The sequence below is a fragment of the Cryptomeria japonica genome, chromosome 3, assembly GCF_030272615.1.
Source record: "Cryptomeria japonica chromosome 3, Sugi_1.0, whole genome shotgun sequence".
Taxonomy (NCBI): domain Eukaryota; kingdom Viridiplantae; phylum Streptophyta; class Pinopsida; order Cupressales; family Cupressaceae; genus Cryptomeria; species Cryptomeria japonica.
The window spans coordinates 988,024,595-988,047,570 of NC_081407.1; the positions used below are offsets into that span (position 1 = coordinate 988,024,595).

A 22,976-nucleotide genomic window follows, 5' to 3' on the forward strand; every position below is an offset into this window, starting at 1 on the left:
AAAATAGACTTGCCACCAACGGGTCCAAATTGAAACCCTACCACAAGAAGCGCGCAGGGGACCCGAGAGGCTGGAAGGACACCCGAGAGTCCGGAGGGGAACCCGATAGGATGGAAGGGAACCTGAGAGGCCGAGCAGGCAATTCGAGAGGCACGGGACCAAAGCGGGAGACTCTCGAGCGAGGCAAGTAGAGAAAGGGCGATCCCAGAGGCACGAAACCCAAGCCGAATCTAGACACTTCAAAAAAAAAAAACCGTACGTACGACAGACCCGTACGACAGTTGATCGTACAGTCAAGAAAAAAAAAAGGGGAAGCCACAGTGGAATCACCATACGGTGGCGGTGGCAACACCGACGGTGGACCACTGTGCGATGGCAACACCAACGGTGGACCACCGACGGTGGGACCACCGTGCGGTGGACATCACCGCCAACGAAGATATAAAACATGCAGCCACACAAACAAACACGCAACCGCTCGTCATCAGTGGTCAACTGTACGGTTGAACTGCGTTGGGCGTGCGGAAGGAGGACCGTGCGATGTGCATGATTGACCATGTTGTCCATACGGTAAGGAGGGTGTTGACCGCACGGGAAGGTGGTCGTATGATTGGAGGTGTCAGTGCTGTTGTTGACCATATGGGGAGGTTGTATGGTCGGGGTGCCATCGGGGACATTACAAAGGAAAAAAAAAAAAAAATCATTCGATGACATCAGGAGCCAAGATGCTGAAAATATTAGAGTGGAGAAGAAGGGTTTTGACATCTTAAAATATCACAGAAATGATGCGCGCCATGGACTTTCGTGTGGTTCTGAAGGTTGTAAATTGGTCGCTGCCCCCAGACCCCGCGAGGGGTGCCGCCCCTCGACCCCACTGGGGGCACTACCCCAAGACCCTCAGTTTATTTTTGAGCTACAATACACTTTTTGAGTCTGGCGAAGGGCATCAGAGAAGGCACAGTAAGTGTTGGGTTGTCCCGTATTGTGAGAAAGAAGCCTGCAGCTAAGCATTGGCGGGGAAGCCATAAGCAATAGAGGGAGATGGAGTTGGAGGTTGCGAACAAACAGAATTTGAGGGAAGGCATTGCAAGAACGCGAAGTCATACGACACCAGAGAGTTATTCAGTTCAGTTATCAGCCTTTGGGGAGTGTGATGGAGGATTTGAGGCGTCTCCTAGCCTTTGTACCAGAGGGTTGTGGCCACCTCCAGGCAGGAATGGTACGCTTGAGGAACTTGGAGTATGTCTCAGCTGGACGTGAGGTTGCCTTGGTGGATGCACAGAAGGCTCGGGAGGAGCTAACCACCAGGTTGGAGGCAGTACTAGCGTGAGACTTAGCTCAGCGTACCCAGGAGTTGGATGCCGAGAGGGCAACGCCGGTGAATAAATTGGCTAGGGAGACAGTATCATTTGAGTAACAGTTGGTGGAGGCTGAGACTGAAAAGCATGTTTTGCAGACAAGTTTGGTTTAGGCACAGGAGGATTGTGATCTCAAAGGAAGCACTAATGGTGAAATCCGCACTTGAGCATCGGATGGTAGCAGAAAAGGGTTTTTAGGCGAGGACGCAGCAGGTGTATAAGTTCTGGGCTCGACTGGCATCAGCAGTTCTGTTTAATGTCATCTCTATTTTGTATTAAGTCGTCCGGAGACGACTTCTTTTCTTTTGGGGGTGATGATGTTGGCGGCAATATTGTACATGAAAATAAAACTAGTTAATTAAGTTGTAATTGTCTTGGTTAGTTGGCAACCGAGGGGTGGTAGTTGCGGTGCAACGGTTGGCGCTCGCACCCCCTCGGTATCTTTATATACTTCCGAATGTAACTTGTGACAAAGACGACTATGAATGGAATAACATCTCTTATATTTTATCTGATATCTATGGCATTATTATTCTGCATTACGTGTTTTATCTGTGTGCTTTAAGTTATTCACCCAAGAGGCCAAACAGCAAGCCGAGGCGACAAACAAAATAATCGTCTCTGTGATTTACAAGTCTTGCGGAGTGGAGAAGGAAGATTGGGAGGAACGCTTACCGTCGATACTGTGGCCGTACCGAACGACGTATAAGGTCACCACAGGACAGACCCCCTTCCAGTTAATGTTCGAGCAGGAGGCGGTGGTGCCAGTGGAATTCATGGTGTCGAGTCTTCAGATCGCCATTGACAACAGACTAGGCGACATGGAGAGTCTTCGAGAGCGGTTGTACGCCTTGAACAAATTGGATGAGCGACGAATGATGGCTCAATGGGCGACAGAGACGGCACAGTAGAGGCGGAAAACGTGGCACGACCAACACCTGCGAAGAATGCAGTTTACTCCCCGACAACTTGTGTTGAAGTTTAACGAACGCAATGAAATAAAGCCTGGCAAGTTCAAGGTAAAGTGGTTGGGTCCATTTAAGGTTCGCGGAGTCGGCGCAAACGGAGCCATTAAACTGTGGATGAACGGAGCCATTAAACTGTGGATGCTCGACGGCAAGGAAATAACCGAGGCAGTCAATGGCTCAAAATTGAAGGTGTACCAGGAACGATGGGAACGCCCAAACCGTGAAAATTGAAAAGCGAAAATAAAAAATAAAAAATAAAAAAATGAAAATATATATATAAAAATAGAAAAAATAAAATAAATAAAAAATAAAAAATTGACTTCTCTGATGCCTTCACCCAACTCAAAAGTGTATTGTAGCTCAAACATAAACTGGGTGGGGCAGCGCCCCAGCGGGTTGAGGGGCAGTGCCCCTCGCGAGGTCCGGTGGCAGCGCCCCAAGTCGCAGTACAGGGCGGGGTCGAGGGGCAACGCCCCCATCGCCAACACCAATTTACCATCTTAAGAACCACACGGAAGTCCCTGGCGCACATTATTTTTGTGATATTTCTTTTACAAGCAATCATTGCCAGATCGACAGAAATCACTGCCAGATCGATGGAAATCATTGCCAAATCGACAGAAATCATTGCCAGATTGACGCGAAGCATTGCCAAGTACGGAATGTTACACATTAGTACAACCATATTAGTAGGGATAGATTAGTATGGACAAAGACATATTTGTACAACATTTTAGTACGTGGTAATTTCGTACAAACCCGTACGGACAAAGGCGTCAAACGAACTACACAAATCCGTACGGCCACAAACCTAGGCATTTTTCGTACGGAACAATTCTGTACAACTCCGTACGGACGCAACTCCAGAAAAGAGGAAAGACAATCCCGTACGGTCATTGGTATATGAAAAAGACCGTACGATTCATTGGTACAGGAAAAAAAAGGGAATCATATGATGGCGAATTAATCCATGGGAAAGAGAAAAGTTCGTAGGGTTTTGAATTGACAATGTTTTGATCTACAGGCCCATATTCCGTACACCATTGCATCAGGGAAAGAGGTCGAAACTACCACGCTGTACACACTACGACAGCCGTACCACCATACCGTACCACCATAACGGAATTGGCCATACACGTACCCCAGGAAACAAAATTCACTTGATGGAGCAGGCAACTAGAAAGTTGAAGAAATTAGATTGGCGAAGGAGGCTACAGGAAACTTAGAGAGGACAGCACGGAAAGGATTCGATGGGTGATCAGCAGGATGCGAGCCGGGGGAAGGTCGTGGTGCAGGTTGCACGCACGCACAAAGTCACGCCGGACACTGTGACGTTTGAGGGACTAGCTGGCAGTACGTGCAGACAATGGTGGGAAATGGCCCTAACCCCAGCTGACATTGAGGTCAACGTAGCCCTTGCCAAAGCACGCGTCCATGACGCAGTACAAATGCCCATCTTTTCTATTAAGGAATTTGAACCATGCTTGCGCACTATGATCAAAACCTATGATCCAGAGTTGCGTACGTCGTCATTTAAGTTTCAACATACAGATACCATAGTTTCTTTCAATCTGGATGATTTCGAGAGGGTTTTTGACATTCTGGATAAAGGGAGAAAGATTGACAAAAATACAACAAAGATGTCCCAAGAACGGAAAACGCAACTGTTAAAAGAAATGTGTCAGGATGACTTGACGACAACCAACTGGGCAAGGATTCTCGCACCGCAGGGCAGAGGGTTAAAGAAAACATTACTGAAACTTGGCATCTGGCAGTGCTTGCACGATTTGATGCAGAGTCAATTAACTGGCGCAAGTAGGGCGTTGGATGCAGCGGTACCTATGATTGCACTGATGCAGGGCCTGAAGAAAGGTACGGTATATGATTGGGCGAGTTTGTTGTCGGATAGAGCCCACGATTTTCTAATGCTGAAGCACAAAGTTTTTTACATGTCGTACCATGCCATCGAGTTGTTTTTGGACTCTGTACGAGTACAGGTACCAGCCAATCTGAGAGGGTGGCGACCACGAGACTGCATTGATTCCTTACAGCCAGCTATTTTCTATTGGACGGAGTTGGACTCACTCACGGCTGGTGGAGAGGGTCAGACCAGCAGGAAGAGAAGAAGGCAGGTCCCGGTGGTGGTGTCGGCCAGTGACACTGATTCAGGACAGGCAGAGAGTAGTGCAAACGAGAGTGTGGAGTCCGAGGAGACATCGAGGTGTTGCGGAGCGGACACTACTTTCCGACTCTCGGAGCTGGCTGAAGTAGAGGTGGCGACAGGGACCCCTGGTACAGAAGAGGGCGGTTGCACAGTGTCTTTTGGCCAAGTACCACGTGGAACCCGCACGCTGCTAGCAAGGGATGTGGCACGACCTCCAGGAGAGGGGGTTCGAACAGGGCAGTTGTTATTCACACTAGCATTCCTGCACGTGGACGGGGAATTGACACCACTTTCCTCGTCTGGGGTGACAACGGGAGTCCTCCTTGGGGTGGCCATTCCAGCATTCGAGCAAAGGCATCCTTGTCCTATAATGCAAACACCTATAGTGACCACCACTCCTTGTATTCCAGTGCGCTCACTTGTCACAGAACAGGAAATAGGGACGGAAGGGATGGGGCAGGCAAAGGACAGTGGAGAAGCAGTGGAGGACACAGACACATGGTTGGACCGGTATGCCGCCACACCCATAGTTCCGATAGGGCCACCACCTGCTACACCTCGCCATCCTACACAGGCTGAGGTAGTTGACTTGGGGGAGCATCCTACGCAAGTAGAGGTAGTCAAGTTGGTGGAGCATCCTGCAGAGCTGGTTTTGCCCACTAGTGGCAAGGAAGAGATACCTTCACGGATGGGCCTTCAAGACGGAGGTGTAGGGAGGACCCAACCTACTGCCATAGCACAATTTTTTGCTGAGATGGAGGGGGCAGTTCAGCGGTTGGTAGCCTCCACAGTTGAGGAATCCATTGTTCAGCCAACCTTGGAGAGCCTACGTAAGTTTGCTACTACGCAGGTAGGAGAGGCATTCCAGAGGTGCTTTGAGGCACGGGGATGGCCGACCATAGACCTACCTGAGATGAGAGCAGAGTGGCAGTTTCAGGAGGTGGCCGAAGAGAGTTGCGTGCAGACTTTGGTGAGACAGATTGAGCAGGCTGTGTGGGATGGCTATTACCGACTCCGGGAGGCTCAGATCCAGGCAGATAGAGCTGCGGAGCTGGCCGCTCACATCCCATCGTTGGAGATGGAGTTGGCCCAGCAGCAGGCCCGAGCCGACCGTGCGGAGGAGGTTCTGGACACGGTGCAGAGAAAATTGAGCTCTGTGAGTAGCACTGGCGGCTGAGTCAGAGATGAGGACCACAGCAGAGACCCGCATTACCAGCCTTGCGGCAGAGTTAGAGGTGAAGCAAAAGGAGCTCATGGAGGCTGTATTCAGGGGAAGCGGTCACGGGAGCACCAGTTGGTGGCCAAGCGGGACCTTGCTTATCGAACTAATCAGATGATGCGGTTGCGGGCGCAGTTGGCTTCGACATCAGCGGCCCCTTCTTCAGGGACGCCCTCTTGCCCTCCCCAGTGATTTGTTGTTTTGGGTTTCAGTTTTGCTTGTACATCATTCCCATTTTGGTTGTTTGTCGTCCGGAGATGACATTTCTTTTTTGGGGAGGATGATGTTGTCAGGTAATTAAGCATTAAGGTAAATTGTGTTAGCGTCGGCAATTAACCCATCGGTTGTCGGCAGTTGGCACCGGGTAACTGACCAGACTCCTTTATATTGTATATGTTTCCAGTCTTTGGACATGCTATTGTAGTTGAACATATTGCTATCATTGTATGTACTGGCTTATTATGAATCAATAGAATACTTGTGAGTTCCATATATTCTGTGTACTTCTGCCATTTATGCAATGTCTTAACCTGACACCCTACGGGGAAAACAATAATTATTGAGGCATTCGTACAAGGGATGATGACATCTAGGGTTACAAAGCAAAGTTGAGACAAGAGGGCTCTCCAAGTGAGAGGGAGCATACTACTAGGGGATTTTGTTCTAAATCTCAAGACGGTCATATTCCTGTCTAGGGCTCGATCTTATGACAATAGTTCCATTGTGATTTTGGGTCTTGTACTTTCAGACATATGAGGATCATACTAGAAAATGAGAGTCTCTTGAAGCAAGATATCTTCCATGATTGGGTCCATGTGAGCAAGGGATGCTTCTATGACAAAGGGAGCAACTGAGAAGATATGCTTCGATTGATATTTGAGGATCTTGGTCATATTGATTCAAAGGAAGTGGACCATGTCAAGATGATTTCTCTAGTGATTAATCAAAATATTATGCTTCGTGAGATGGAAGGCCTTTATGCTAATTCATGAAAGGTCAAGGCATGTGGAGATCAAGTGGAAAGGTATGTTATCTAGTTAAGATACATTAGTACTTATGAACTGACGACAGACATTCTCACCAAGCCTCTCTCTAGAATAAAGTTTGCATACTTTCAAGGTAAACTTGGTATGGTAGAAAATGTAGCTCTAGCTGAGATTGAGTCTCGGCAACATTGATTTGTTTTAATAGTAATAATGTATTATCTAAGATGGTTAATGTGTAAACTCTTACAATCTTATTAATCTGATATGGTTCATGATTATTGTCATGTGTGTGACTCCATGAGATCATTGGTTCTGTTCTTATGTGTTTGTTTGAACCTCTGTGGGCATCATTGTGAGATGATGATCTCTCAATAATGCATTCTTACATTTGATCATTATTGTGAGGTGACGATCTTGCACTAATGATTGACCATACCATTATGATGGATATCATGACGTGATATCTATGGATATGTCATGATGGTTGATCTCTGAAAGTAACATTTTTTGAAATACCATAAATGGTGGAAATCATGAGACGTGATATCCGTGGATAAGCGATGTTGGTTGATGTTACATGAAGAGATTTTCATGGTGGATATTATGAGACTTAATATCCGTGGACATGCCATGAAGTAATATCCTAAAATATGCCTTAATGGTGGGTATCACGAGACGTGATATCCACGAACAAGCCATAATGGTGGATATTACATTATGAGATTATGGTGGATATCATGTGACGTGATATCCATGGATATGCCATAACTCCTGATATCATGGTGAGGTTATATCTTTCTCTCACAATAGATGAAGTTGTTGTGTTCACAATAAGGTGTTGTAACTTATTTAAGGATAGAAATATTCCTCCCTAGCTAAGAGGGAGTGTTGAAATATGTAGCAACGGTCAGATAATTCTAACCGTTCAAATGTCTAAGTGGCCTAACGGCCTTAGACATTTGAAAGTTAATTCCTTATTTCTATCCTTGATTATACATCACTACAGATTAACATTCTAATCACAGGGTATATTACTGTATGATCGATTTGCTTCAATCATCATCTATATGAGTATCGGATTATGCATACCATTGATTCTATGTACAATTGATAATTGCTTAGATTATCGATCATACAAAACATCAATGATATTAACATAATCGATGTATATATGTGATGATTAATGTTAGTTATCATAACATTGTATCGATTATATTAATCATGCCGATTACTAATTGTTAAGCGATGCTTATTGTTATCAAGGGTCGTATCTCCACATAGGAGTCACGACTCTGTGGAACCATGTCGGTTCCACATAGAGCGGTGACTCTGCGACCGACTAAGCACATATAATACCAATGCTATTGCCTTCGGTTCGGAACAGGTACAATAGCATCAAGAAAATACAATAATCAGCGATCATCTGAAGATCATCATTAATCTGCAGTGCGATACGAAGTCTGATCTGAAATATACATTGTCACTCTTGATCATAAACTGTTAAGCAAGTCCGAATCAACCTGTGGTGTTCATATCATATTGTTCCTGACTGCATACACAGTTAGATCTATTTGTCAGCATTGACAGTAATAAATTGAATCAGCTGTGACAATAAAAGTGGTGATGGACATATCGTGTCAACCTTCAAACATGAGCAGTACATCAGATCGAAAACATACTACCAAGGAACTAAGATAGTATACACCGCAGGAACAAAACCTGTGCGAGATCAAATCAGACCAATTCAGATTGCTGTGGATATTCAATTGGTGATAGATAACAGACTTGTTATTATTCCAGAAAAGCACATCGAGTTATATATACATCTTCGATTATAGTTGATCAACAAGAAACAGCGATAAACAATATTTGCAGTCGATATACTTCAGGAGATAGATATTGTATGACAGTTGATATACAATCGACGTGAAGATAGTGAGCAGTCAACATAAAGAAATCAACTTCGATATATATTGTGTGATTAATATTATCAGATCTGTGATTGTTCAATTATTATATTCTGTGATCAGTATTAAACGGAAATACTGATATACATATAAATATCATTGTAAATGATTCAACATCAGTAATCTGGAAATACTCAAGACATCAGTATAATCTAAAGTGACAATTAAAATTTAAAATATACCATATATAAATCTGATCCAACTTTAACATGGCATCAGAGCCAAGTCCAGGCTAGGAGCCCCAAGCACACGAGAGGTGTGGCTTAAGGGGGGGTGTTGGTGTTGGAAATAAGCCACACCCGGACCAACGATGGACTAGTCCAAGAGGGGCCAGTAGCTCAGTGGTAGAGCACACCAGCAGCGTATGGAAGGTCCTAGGTTCGAGTCCTAGCTGGTCCATGTCTCAACAGTCATAACCAGAATGACTTGAGCTTACTCTTGGTATGCATGTGTGATGAGTGCCTACAATGGATCCTCTTGTATGCATATCTATAGACTATTTATTGCAACTAATAATTAATGTACAACATGTTTATAAATGTGCATATCCCTACGTTTCTTTATGTGTGTTTGTTTTCAATTGGGATTTGTTTTCTTATTTTGCATATTACTCTCTTACTCTTAACTCTATGCACATGTCAAATATTCTACCACATCTTTTGAGACTGTGAAAGCTCTAGATAACCTATTTCATTTTTGTGGCCTTCGAAAGATGATACCATAATCTAAAACTATTTTGGCAAAATCAGCTCATGTTTAAACTTAATAATATAATATGTCTCAGCTTTTAGGATTTTGGACACACGTTGACAACTTAGTTTATATCAGCCTTCAGCATTTTACACATGTAACCTTCATCAAACATACTGCAAACCCAACTCCATGGGTGTAAGCAAAGAACGTCAACTGTACAGCCGTTATTATTATCAGCTGATATGTTAACAGAGGTTCCATAGTGACTAAGCCGTTTTCTCCAAGGATTCCCCAATATGAGCTCATTAGGCCATGATATTCTATGAATGTTCTCGGGCTTTGCAGAGAACATTTTGCTTTAACAGTTATGGTTGGTTCACTGGCCCAAGCTTTTCTCTAGATGTGTTATAATGCTGGTTCCGCTTCATGACCTGCCGTTTCTTTTAACTTCATCAGCTATGTGCTTCATTGTGGTGTCTTTCCCTCATATGGCTATTTCTACTTGTATTCAGCTCTATAACTTTGGATTTTAACTGCTTTTGGTTAAACCCTCTCTTCCTTTGTTTCTTTGCTTTAGCTCACAGAGTTTAGTTGCATTCATAACCTAGTGCCCTTTTGCACTTAGAATTTTTTTTGTAGCTAAACATATTTTTGGGTCCCACTGACCAACTTTGGTTATTTGTGGACATCAATTAATTTTTCTTTATACTCAACTATAACATAATCAAACTGAAACAATACAAGGCCAAGCTTAAGGCATACCTCTTCCTTAATGGATTGAATGTGTGTCATAACAGACTTTTCATGTTCCCATTGTTGTTGTAGCTCTTCCTGTTTTTGCTTCAGAAGACCCAGCTCTGTTTCAAGACGGGTTAACCTATCTTTTGAGGCTTTATCCGTATCATTAGTAAGAGAGAGTCGCTCCATCTCAAGCTTCAACACAGCACGGTCAATTTCATCTAAAGCAGTGGGCTTTGATGTGATTTCCATTTTCAGCTTTGCAGCTGCCTCATCAACTAAATCAATAGCTGCAATAAGTTGTAACTAAAATAAGCTTTCCTCATTGTCAGATGTCATAATATAAACTCTTTACTAAAAGCAAAAATGCTAAAAATTCCAGAATCTATAACATATGAAAAATGCCTTTATCTGGCAGGAAACGGCCACTGATGTAACGGTCAGAAAGTAATGCTGCCTCCACAAGGGCACTGTCAGATATTCGGACACCATGATGTAGTTCATATCTTTCACGCAGACCACGGAGTATAGAGATCGTATCCTCCACTGATGGTTGGTCAACATAGACTTGCTGGAAACGCCGTTCTAAAGCTGGGTCTTTTTCTATGTATTTGCGGTACTCATCGAGAGTGGTTGCTCCAATGCAGCGCAATTCTCCACGTCCAAGCATGGGCTTCAGTAAATTGCCAGCATCCATAGATCCATTGGTTGCACCTGGAAGGCCAACAATAGCCAAACAACTGATTCATCTCCATGACAAAATAATATATTTTATAACTTAATTCAGTTCTAAAAACTAGCAATGAGCTACAATTTGACATGAATTGTAATGAGCCAAGGTTACTTCATTAGTGTCACAAACAGATGATAGTTCTGTTTTGTTTTACTTTTTATTGTCGTGAAGACTTGTCCTTATTAGGGGGACCCCTAGACCCCCACATTTTGGTACAGAACCAAGGGAGACATCTGCATTGCCTCAGTCTTTATGGCTCCATATATTATAGCTAAATATTTGCACCTACTCTACTTAACAACCAAACAGTATTATAATGCATAGTAAAGTATTCCTTGTAGGAGCACCTCCAATTATTAAATGAATCAGAAGCATAGAAAGCTAGACAGATATGGTACAGAGAATTCCATTCCCTCGTTGCTACTAACAACTACTACAGGGGGGGTGGGGGAAACATTTCTCTGATCATTAAATGGAAAAAGGTGTTTCTTATTATCCCTTTAATCAAACAAATAAAGAAAATGTAGCTATTTGCAACCTGCATATAGTTAGCAAGCTAGAATAAATACTGGTTTTTTTGTCATTACTCTAACAAGACTACTGCTTACTGATCCAAAAATGGAACCATGGGTTGTTACCTTCCACTAATAATCGCATCTCCCAATTTACCCAACACAAGCTGAAACAAATGAGGACTTTGTAATCAAAAGTAGAATTGTTTTGTAATTATCTTTCCAACGAACTAAAGCTAAACTTAGTTTAGTAACCTTCTAACTACATCATAGACTTGTCTCTCTGGCTCCCAAAAGCTGGTCAACGTTAGCAACCTGTTCACTCATGCATATGCAGATTGCACACATTTTACTTTCCTGCCTTTATAAAAGTAGCTATGTATTGTCCTTTAATATTCTATTTTTCTCCCACAGTAATCTATTTATTGAAGTTAATAGAAAATTTACAACCTGCACAATTTTTAAAACTATCATTTCTATTCTTACACATCAAATGCTCACATCACTTAGTATTTGCATCCCGAAAAATTGGGTCTCAAATGCATTCTGATTCTGGTTTGAAGCCTGTCGGGAATTAAGTCCTTCCATTTAGTCCAAAATTCTGCTAGAACATATATTTTACTGTGGAGGTCATTCAATCTTTGAAACAAAACTAGATTTTGTCCCTGTTGTCTAGCTTTTGTACATCCTTGGAGAGCATGCCATAGCAAGTAGATCTCACTGTGTAGATTATTATTAACTTCACAGGTGCACAATGCACTTACGTACAACACTTATAAGCAATCTTGTAATTTGTACAATGAAAAGTATTTTAAAAACTTATTAGATTTGAGCTAAAATTGTTAAGGAGATGTATTTTAGAATTCTAATTCTTCTCAAGTTTGATGTAAAAAAAATCGGGTTATTTCCATCCTATCGTCCCAGTTCTAGTTACTGTATAAATCATATGCCCTCTTGATGTTTCATTGTGGATATTTCGAGTCCTACCAAGGGCTAAGTCTCATTCAGCCACTTGTATGAGACACTTAGCAGCAACAATAGCAGCAAACAATTTTCACATGAAGATGGTGTCTATTGTCCAGCAGATTATAGGATAACTGAAATATTTTATGCAATAATAATTGGATGGACAGAAAAAACAGGTGCCTATAGCCATTTCTATCACTCAACTAGCATTAAGATAGATGCATGACTTAGAAGCACACTTTCAGAGTCAGCAAAATTTCATGGATTCTCTCAAGATGAATGCTGATGTTTTTCACAGTCAGCAAAATTTCGTGGGTTTTTCAATTTGTTGAGTCTGCACTGAGTCCAAGTCTGGGTCAAAAATCAGCTTGCCGAGTCCAGGGCGAGTCCAAGTCTTGTAACATTGTTGAGAATATAACTCTGATAATTGTATTTCGATGTTAATTGTCTACTCAAAAATGTTAAAAGATGAGTTGAAATGATTTATAGCAGTGTGACTACACATGGAAAATCCACAGAAATCAATAATCATCAGTGTTGATGAGGAAATTCAGCACTTCTGTCAATGCAGAATAAAATGCACCAAGTACATCCTACTCTCTCTTGAATAAGGGAATCCTGTATGCCCTCTGATTGTCCAAACAGGATAACCTCAAGGTTCCTTACGTCAGGTCATGACTATGCCTAGGATAACTCAATGCCGATATGATTTGCTAGTAATCACGAGGGCACTTATGCATCTGACAAGCTGGCTTACATCCGGTATGGCTATTTGATGATGCTTTACTTCTCAAACTAGTTAAATATGTTGATTTTAAAATGGTGCTCGTTAACCACATGCAAACATCAGATCTATTGCCTTCCCAACCATAGATGATAAGCTCTTATCGTCACCCCTGAGCACGCTACATAAGTTTCTCACCATCAATTGATCTGCTTGTACATGAATTCGATCTGCCTGATTATGATCGAACTTGTTGTCTTATCTCTATTCCAAAGAGGAAAGACCACGTCCATATATATCCGTCGAAAGGAGATATCCAAGAGTCGTCTCTCATCAAGGAGGCACGACCTTCATGAAGCATCGCATGCCTTCAAATGAGGGGTGGCGGACTTTAACCAAAAGTCGGCCCCTTTGAAACAAATCCGATAAGTCAAACTCGATAATGTATGTTTAATCATTAAACCTGATAATGCATATGTGACTTAATAAAGATATTAAAGGATTAATATGTTATAGATTCATCAAATGTGTAAGGACAATAGGCCATTCACACATTTAATCTTGCTGAGTCGGCCTGTAGGATTCCGCCCAACGCTATTGTTGACGTGTCTGAAATCGCATTGCTGCAAACTCCATACGGCCAACGCAGAATAGAATAGCCAACTGAATATCCTATCCTCTCTTGAGATAAGGAAGTCTCTAATGCTGTTTTTTGAGTTTGATCAAAGGAGACAACCTCAAGGTTTCTTTTGTCAAGTCTTGACTGCGGGATCTCTCAGTGGCTTGATGTGTTTATGCTGGAAACACAAGGGGGACTTACGTTTAACTGGCAATTTATAGATAAGTTCCCTGGAACTTTTACGATCTTTCTATCGGATGATATCGGTTAATTTTATACTGTTTTGATAGGACTGCAGATTTTTTGAATAAAAAAGGGGGAAAAAGGAGGTAAGGATAGAGAGGGAGAGAGAGACATGAACTGTAAATCCAGTGCAATCTTCAAAGGAGAAACTAGATTTTCATATTATCAAGTACGATATTAGAACTTCTACATTCATAGTATGTATTTGATAACCGAACTAAGCATGAAATGGTACAGATTAACCATGCGGAAAGAAAAGCAATCAGCCGTTCCCTAATGGTATGGACTGTAAAGATTCTATCAGATGCTTGATTGAAAAATGCTATGTAAAATAAATAGACATAACTGAAAGATTGCTAAATTAAGTGAAGAAGGAGACCATGCACTCACAAGGAAACTTGAAAACAATCTTAATTCATTGCATTAATTCCTGTAAATTTTTCCAGAGCTTTCGCAACAATCCAAGAACTTCTTACAAAAAGAGGAAAAACCAGTCCCTTAAATAGGCTTCAAAAAAGGATGAATGGCCTAGATTTATCTAAACAAGTGGCCCAGATTCATCCATAAAGCATGGCTGCCCATACCCATAAATGGGGAGGCAAATATCAACAACTACCCCAAAATGGGCAATAACTACCTAAAAAAGGATAATTACAACCATTTGAAATAATCCAAAAAGGTGCATCAAATAAAGCTTTACATTTGTTGACCAAAAGTCAACTGTCACCTTTTTGTGCAAAAGTGCACTTTTAAGATTTGGAGGAAAAAAAGCACTTTTGAGAGATTACTTTCTCTATTTCGGTCTCACACTCCTTTTCTAGAAATTGATCCTCGTCATGCAGGTATTCCCGCCATAAATCACGACCTGCTGCCCGTTCCTCGCGAACGTATTCCTGGAACTTGATACACAACTGGAAGAGCAGACTGAATGGAGGCATGGGAGGATGGCGAATTTTGTATTGCATGCCCTTGAGATACGGGTCCACATGCTTTAAACCGTCCTTCCAACTGGAGCGATTACGCTCAAAGCATAATATGTCTAAATGGAACTGACCAGCAAAACTCAAGTCCTTAGCGGAATAGGAAATCTTATCCGTCCCCAATCTTTCTTCCCAGTCCGGCTGGATTGCATTATAGGACAGGTCGTTTATCCATCCTGAAACCATTAATCGGAGGATGGTCTTACCTAGTTCTTGCATGTTTCCCAGAATTGCATCACATGCGTCACTTTCTTTGTCAATAATTTCTTTGGTGTCGTTCTTCATGGTGATGGTCCAGTACCACTCCTTGAGAACACTGATGCTTATGAGGATCTAGGATGGCAGACAATGTGGGAATTTGCGCATGTATCCAGAAAAGAGCTCTTATGAGGGGAAGGGTAGTGGCTGCCACTTCGTGCATATGAAGGGATTCCTTCTTTACCTCCAATAACTTGACTAGAGTGAGCTCTTGATGAAGGGCCATTTCTTTCACCTCCTTAAGGATCTGCTCTCCCTTTTTCTTGATGTCTTGTATCCATTCCCTGACGGCTTTTGCGGTGTCCCGAACTCCTTCAAATTCAGTTGTGGTACTTTGCGCCAACGCTGTCGGGGGAATATGGGATTCGGAGGGATTGTGCAATGGCCTTAGGAGCTGATCGATGTATCCTTCGGCTTGCTCAGCACGGGCCCGATACATGTCCTTTTCCGCTATGATCTCTTTGAGCTGCCTGAGTATATTTTGCACTGAATCCTTAAATTCTTCCTTTTCTTGCTCTTTGGTAGCTCGTCTGATGGGGACAGTTGTGATGCTATAATCTGCCAGTGTTATCTGATCTGTTGGCTTGTCTACGGGCGGGGTGGCAATATGAAGAGTGCGGTTCCTTTGTTCGTCCTTGGTCACTCTAGAATATGCCCTGGGCTTCTTCTTCCCTTTAGCTTTTGCTTGATCTATACGTGAGAAGATATCCTCTAGATCAATGGGCGGTTTGGTGGCGGCCTTGCGCTGAGCTCTGACAATCAGCCACTCTTGAGGCACTGTTTGGGTTGATGATAGGGTCAAGTCAGCATTCTGTTCTCCTACATTCTCAACCGACTGACCACAGATTCGCAGCTGCCCTGCCACCGGAGGAGTGAAAGAGGTGTGAAGCTCTTTGTTTGCAGCTGAATTCTCCCCTATTTCGTTGAACAACTGCCTGACATCTTCATGTGAAGGTCGTTCTTCAGTTCTTTCGAGCTCATGGGTCTCATCTATCCTTTGTTCTCCCTCGACGGTGGAGTCATCTTTGGCTGTAGGGTGAAGCAGCAACTCGTGACGGCTCTGTTGAGTAGGCTCGTGCACTTTGACCCCCTGGGTGGATGGAATTTCTCCTTCTTCTATTTGGTTACTGTTGACGTGTATTTTGTACACCATCATACACAGAATAAAATACCAATAGGCATCTTATCCTCTCTTGAGAAAATAGTCTCTAACTGCTGAAGATTCGCGTAAAGGATCAGTTAGGTAGACTCCAAGGTTCTTTTAGTAGGGTCTCTACGTGTGGACAAGCTTCTAGCGGTATGATGTGATTTGCTGTTTCCTCCAAGGGGCCTTACGTATTCCGAAAGTTCAAAGATTTTACTAAGCTAAGAAAACTATTCAAAAATAACAAAAGAGTAGGGTTTGGAAGAGGTCTAATCTAGTCTAACCCTATGAATGACTTAGTATGGACAAGATTTGGCAAGATTCAACCAACTTCAATTTTGCCATAAGATAACAACTCAATTGAAATTAGTGCGATCTTCTAAGGTAATAAAATGATATTCAATGCATCATCAAAGATCATGGACACTACCACGAAGGTACATATCCAAGATTCAATAATGATTGAAGATTAAAGGACTCAATGTATTCTCCAGTCGACCACGCAAGGCGTTCCTACAATCAGCAAGAAGCTAGTGGTTTGGATTACGAATCGTACCAAATATCAAATCTCACACTTAGTCTTTCAAATTAACAAACTACTTTGATTGAGCACGATTCAAGTAGATCAAACAACCATGAAGATAACTCAAGAAATTTGCAACAAAACACCATAACTTCAATATTTTATTGATTTCCAAGTCATCATGTACAACAATTGCTTGAATTTCTCTCTTCAAAGCTCAATCTTACTACAAAATGAAATTGCTTCTAACTCTAATCTCTCTTACATCAACTATTAACTCTCACACTATTCCACTATTTCTCTATTACCCTATTGAAATGAAAAAATGGGGGTATAAATAGCATCCCCAATTACAATGAAAGGTCCAGATTGAAAGTAAATCAATGGACAAGATCATGACACCTAAACCCTAATTAGGGTTTGTTACAAATGGCCTCCTTTTTACTGAACAATATTAAATACATAGCCAAATATTAAATTTGGCACAAAAACCTAGGAGGCATAAACCAATGAGAAATAAGATGTCATGTCATCTGTAACAACCTTTCATCTAGAATCTTATTCCCTTTCCAATTCTCTTTCTTAGCATATGCAATGAATTTTGTCACGATTCCTTCGATTTCTGCGATTGGAATCTCGGGAAGATTCTTCATACTCTCTTCTAAGTGGATGACCTGATCGAATGCATCTAGAAGAGCTGCGTCCCAAGTAGATTCAAGTTCCTTCGTCCTCTCAATCAGGAGCATGATGGCAAACATCTGATCATACTGCTCATCTGTAACATTTGCGTCCTTGCAAAAGATGACCTTGATTCTATCCTCCAGTTCCTGCATATCCACATCTGTCTCGACCTCGATCCTTCTGCCAAGGATGGTACGAAGTACCTCAAATACTCTGTCTTGGATCGGATTGATCACCTCCTCAACTTGGCTACATCTAGTACTGATGTCCTCAAAGAAAACATTCTTCATATGGAGTAAGGTTGACCAATGAAACAAACTGTGAGGTTCTCCATCCAAGATCCTCTCCTGCGCTAAAATCTTCCTTGATGTGTGTCTAATAACTTTCAAGACAGGAATGATAACGTCCTTGGTATGGGCGAATGCAGCTACTGTTATCATCAAATTGTGGATCATCTCAAGAACCTGGATAGCTTGATGAATAAACTTCATCATCCTTGTTACAAACTCTACAGCCACTGTATGAGATCTATCCATCCAATTACTTGTACGTTGGACCATGTTCCTGAATCTTTCTGCTTCATTGATTGATTGAAGCAGCAATGCTTGTACTAGTGATCTAACTGGATCCTGACGTCCCAAAGGTTCATTGATGTGACTGAAATACGTCCTCCATGCACCGACCTCTCTCTCAAGCTTTCTATTTTTTCTACTTCTTCTCTAAGCTTGTCCTTCAATGCCTCAAATGTGTCGGTGGCATCATCCATTGTCTGCTCTGCAGTGGATGGTCCTAACTCAATTGTCTGAATATCATAATCCTCTGCTAAGATCTCACCTTCATATTTGTCTGTTGCCGGTGTAGCTATCTGCAGTTTTCTGGATCCAGTCTCATCTCGAATCATCTTGGACATCTTGGTAGCCTTCTTCTTTTCTGTTACTTCGTGTGAACGTCCAACAAGGCTCTCTAAATCAATTGCATTGTCTTCGTCCTCTATTACGATCACCTTGGTTAATCTTTCCTTCAACCAATCTGGGATAATCGATCTTGTTTCTTGAACTTGAATCTCTTTATGCACTATCTCTTCTTGTCTGGGAGGAGATGTTATTTCATTGTCTTCTTTGTCTTCATCTAACTCATAGTCTTGGAGAGATCCATCTGGTGAACCATGTTGTGCCTATCCTTCCTCCTGTCTATCGTTCTGTATCATCGACTCCATGGATTCTTCCACTTGAATTGTTCTCTTCTCAGGTCTAGAAGAAGTACCGGATGATCGATCTCTGTTAGCCTCTTGTTTCTTCTTGGAAGACTCTCTTTCCAGGTCTCTCTTTCCTCTTTGAACCTCTTGAATGGAGATTGCCCTCACTGGCACATCGAAGGTTACCTTCACCTGAATTTCTAGGATTAGGATTGCCTTCACTCACACTAGCTCCACCTTCGGCAGGTTTCTCTTCCAAAGTGAAAGACATAGCTATGCCTTGTTCTCTTAACTTCTGATGCTGAATGTCAACCCATCTGCGAGTACAAGACAAGACTGGTGCCATCAAAGTATCTAAATCCACGACCTCGGGCTCATTCCAATCTAACCTTACTGTTTTGCTTTCTCGATCATAGGAAGACTGGATATGTCTGCCACTGTCCTGAGCTTGGTCGGCCACTCTGTAAATCCTGCATTTCCTGATGAAATCCAAAGGCAATCTAGAATGCATTTTCCGTTTCACTTCAAGATCATCTAAGAGATTCATCATAAAATCTTCAATCTGATACTCATGCCTAAACCTTCTACCGACCGTCTCCTCTAAATGTCCATGTGGATCAAAGCTTTCTCTCAAAGCAAAAGATGAGAAAGAATACAAGGGTAACTCCTTCTCTGCGTCATCCATGGCTAAAGCATTAGGACATACCTCAACTGAATTACCCAAAATGATAGGTACTGGAACTCCATTCTGATGTCTGTGTCTGAATGCCTTCACATATGCTGCCAACTGTCTTATTACTTCAAGTAACACAATTCTGTCTGTCGGATATCTCGGCAACGTGTGTGGTGGTAAAGGACATCCATGCACTCTAATATAAGTGAACTTGGGAAACTGAATGAACCAAGCGCCGTACCTCTTTATGAATTCCTGGGCATCCTGAGATAACCTGTTGTGAATTCCACCTTGCAACGTCCTGGTGATGTTCATCGTGAAAGTATCATTAACTAACTTATAGTTGCTCCCTGGCAGATGATGCAAGTAAGCATAGGAATCACAAGCTCTGACCTCGCCGGGTCCTCTTCCAATCACTCCTCTGTGAGGTAGTCCTGCGTATTCAACACTCCTGATCAAGGCATAGATGACATATGAACTCATGTGGAAGGACTTAGTAGCCTTGAGTCTCCTCAACTGTACGTCTAAGCAATGGCTAATCATCCTAGCCCAATGTATTGTACCTTTCCCTTCAACAATCACCTGGATGAAGTAAAACATCCACTTCTCGAAATAGAAGGCATGAGGGGCTCCTGTAACTCGGTTGAGCATGGTAATTAAATCTCTGTACTCCTCCTGGAAATCAATCCTGTGCGGTGTGTTCGGGACCTTGCTCAGACGGGGACGGCTTTTGAGTAGCCAGTTCTTATTGATAATGCTTAGACAAGCATCTGGATCATCTTCGTACATTGATCTGGCTCCTTCTATGCTCTTGTATATCATGTCCCTGTGCTCTGGAAGATGGAAAGCTTCACTTATAGCTTCCTCTGAAAGGTACGCCAAAGTGTTTCCCTCATGGGACACGATCGTTCTGGACTGTGGATCATAGTGACGGGCACACTCGATCATCAATTCATGGCACTGAATAGCTGGAGGAAAACCGGCCGCCTTAATGATGCCACTCTCTATTATTCTCCGGGCGACAGGTGATGGCTTGCCGATGTAAGGGACCTCTCGAAACTTCCTTGTGCTAAAGTTCCCCAAGTTTGTATCTCCAATGTGGCTCCACTTTGACACGATCTTAGTCTCCACTTCTTCAGTCTTTTGATCTTCTTTCATGAGAGCTGAGCGACTGGTGGATGCTCCCGCCTTCGGGGTCGCCATATCTACACAACATTTCATTATGAGAATAGATTTTGCAATAAATAACATAGATTAGAGAGATAAATTTTAGGAAACTTCATGGTAAGTCTTTGAGTTATCATTTCCTAAAATAAAACGATTGAGCAAGGAATTCAAAATTCAAAAAAAAAAAAAATTAAAATATGACGATCAACAAATAAAACAATAAAAATCAAATCGCCATACCTCAATAGAGAGCTAACTCTAGAATGCAAAAGAAAAGGATCGCCTAGGCAAAATTGAGGTATAAATAATCTTCAACGTTATCTCCTCAAAGAAAATCAATTTCGCCACCTTTGTCTTTGACGTGATCTTTCAAGTTCGCCTTTGGCGTGACCTTCAAATCTTGGCAAATTCGCTCAATATAGATCTTCAAATATCGCACCACCTTGGAAGTATTAGCGCCACCTTTGGATGATATTCGCACTTCTTCAAACACACTTCGCACTTCCTTCGTCTTCCTCAATATCGCATGTAAGATAAGTAAAATGATTATGTGAAAATGACAATTTCACCCTCCATATATAGCGCTTGCACCCCTCCATTTATCAAGGCCGACTTGGAAAATATAGCAATTTAAAATGATTTTTTAATTAAATAATAAGACCGACCTCCATATCAAAGCGCTCCATTCGATTTTTAATTAATTAATTCATTAATTAATTAAATGCCTTTCGTTCTTTAATTAATAAATTTCGATTTTTAAACCAAGGCAAAATAATTAATAAATGCGAAACGCCATATTAAATGCCAAATACATAGAATTTTAAATTTTATCGAACTTTAGCATTAAAATGAATTCAAAGAGGTTAATTTGGCGCCAAAATTTTGAAAATGAAGTGGACGTACCTCATCGCCCTGGTCCCTTGGAGAGGGACAGGAGCGATTCACCATTTTTGCCATGATTCTTGCGTTTTCAACGTTCAACTCCTTCATTTCCATGTTCCAAATCGATCATCTTATTGGGTTCTTCGAATTAGATTGCCCTGCATGTGCGCATGAGTGTCTCTAGATGTATCATCGCCCTTGTCCCTTGGAGAGGGACAGGAGCGATCCTAAGGTTTTCGCTTGAAATTCTCCATTTTGATACGATCCTTTCTTTGTATCATCTTCCAAATGCCATTTAAAACCTTGGGCGTTTTTGTCTTAACGTGATTTTCAAAGGATATCATGTGTTTTGGCTAACATCGCCCTTGTCCCTTGGAGAGGGACAGGAGCGATCTCCATGTTTTCACGTTCATCTTGCATCTTTGATCTTCGAACTTCCATTGCTAGGCGAATAACATCATTGCTAGTCCATTCCACGCACGTCCCACTTGCTTTCATGAGGTGTTTGGATGTTATAAGAATCATCGCCCTTGTCCCTTGGAGAGGGACAGGAGCGATCCATGTTTTTTCTCCGTTTTGAGCTCAAGTTGGTAACATTTAAGCTTGGTTCATCGTTTATTGCCTTCGAATAGCGTCCTTTACCTTGTCCATCCTCGCCTTGCCTTGACTTTGAAGGAGTATGAGTATTTTTAATGAAATTGCTTTGGTCCTTGTCCAAAGGACAGGAGCGATATGAGCTCTTTAGCTTGTTTGGCAACATTTGGACGTTCAAAACCTTTGCATATCACCTCAAAAGACGTCTTGAACCCTTTACAACCTTGTGAAGCCTTGACTTGGCATGATCTTGAAGCAAAATGAAGAGTCTTAAGTAAATCGCCCTGGTCCCTTGGAGAAGGACAGGAGCGATATGGTCTCTGTGTTCAATTTGATGATCATTTTACGTTCGAAATCTTTGTATATCACCCTCCGATCATACCATGGATCCTCTACGATCTTGCAAAACCTTGACCTTACGTGATTCTTGCATGAGCTGGCCAATATACCTAATATTGCTCTGGTCCCTTCCTGGAGGACAGGAGCGAACTGGGTCTTAGAGTGCAAATTTCTTCAATGTGATGACCTTGGTAACTTGTGCTCGATGAAGATGCCTTGAAACGTTCTTGCCACCCTTCATCTTGACTTGGATCGGTTTTAAACTTGAGTGAGAAGCAATATAACCACTGTATCGCCCTGGTCCCTTGGAGAGGGACAGGAGCGATCTTGCTCTTGTGGTCTTCATTCCACTTCATTAGCTTCCAAATTTATATTCAACGGGTTCGTAATGCGTCCTTCCATTCATTCATGCCTTGGGATCGATTGAAACTTGGCAAGAAAATCATTTATAACAAAAATCGCTCTGGTCCCTTCCTGAGGGACAGGAGCGAACTAGGCATTTTGGGACCCTTGTTGACATTTTAAAATATTCAATTTATATTCAATGAGTTCATTTCACTGTCTTCCTTGCCACCAAACATGAACTTGACTTGATCTTGGCCTGGATTTTCCTCTATGAAGAATATCGCTCTGGTCCCTGGGAGAGGGAC

General features: G+C 42.1%; 1 protein-coding gene across 2 annotated transcripts in view; it reads right to left on the reverse strand.

The window, feature by feature from the left end:
• Positions 1–22,976, reverse strand: part of LOC131071697 (chaperone protein ClpB3, chloroplastic) — a 95,529-nt gene that overhangs the window by 16,428 nt on the left and 56,125 nt on the right. For both annotated transcript variants that reach the window (XM_058007645.2, XM_058007644.2), the window contains exons 7-8: positions 10,499–10,807; positions 10,118–10,383 (exon numbers count right to left, since the gene is read on the reverse strand). In XM_058007645.2, the coding sequence (XP_057863628.1) occupies positions 10,118–10,383; positions 10,499–10,807 (575 nt within the window). The remainder of the gene's footprint in view (positions 1–10,117; positions 10,384–10,498; positions 10,808–22,976) is intronic.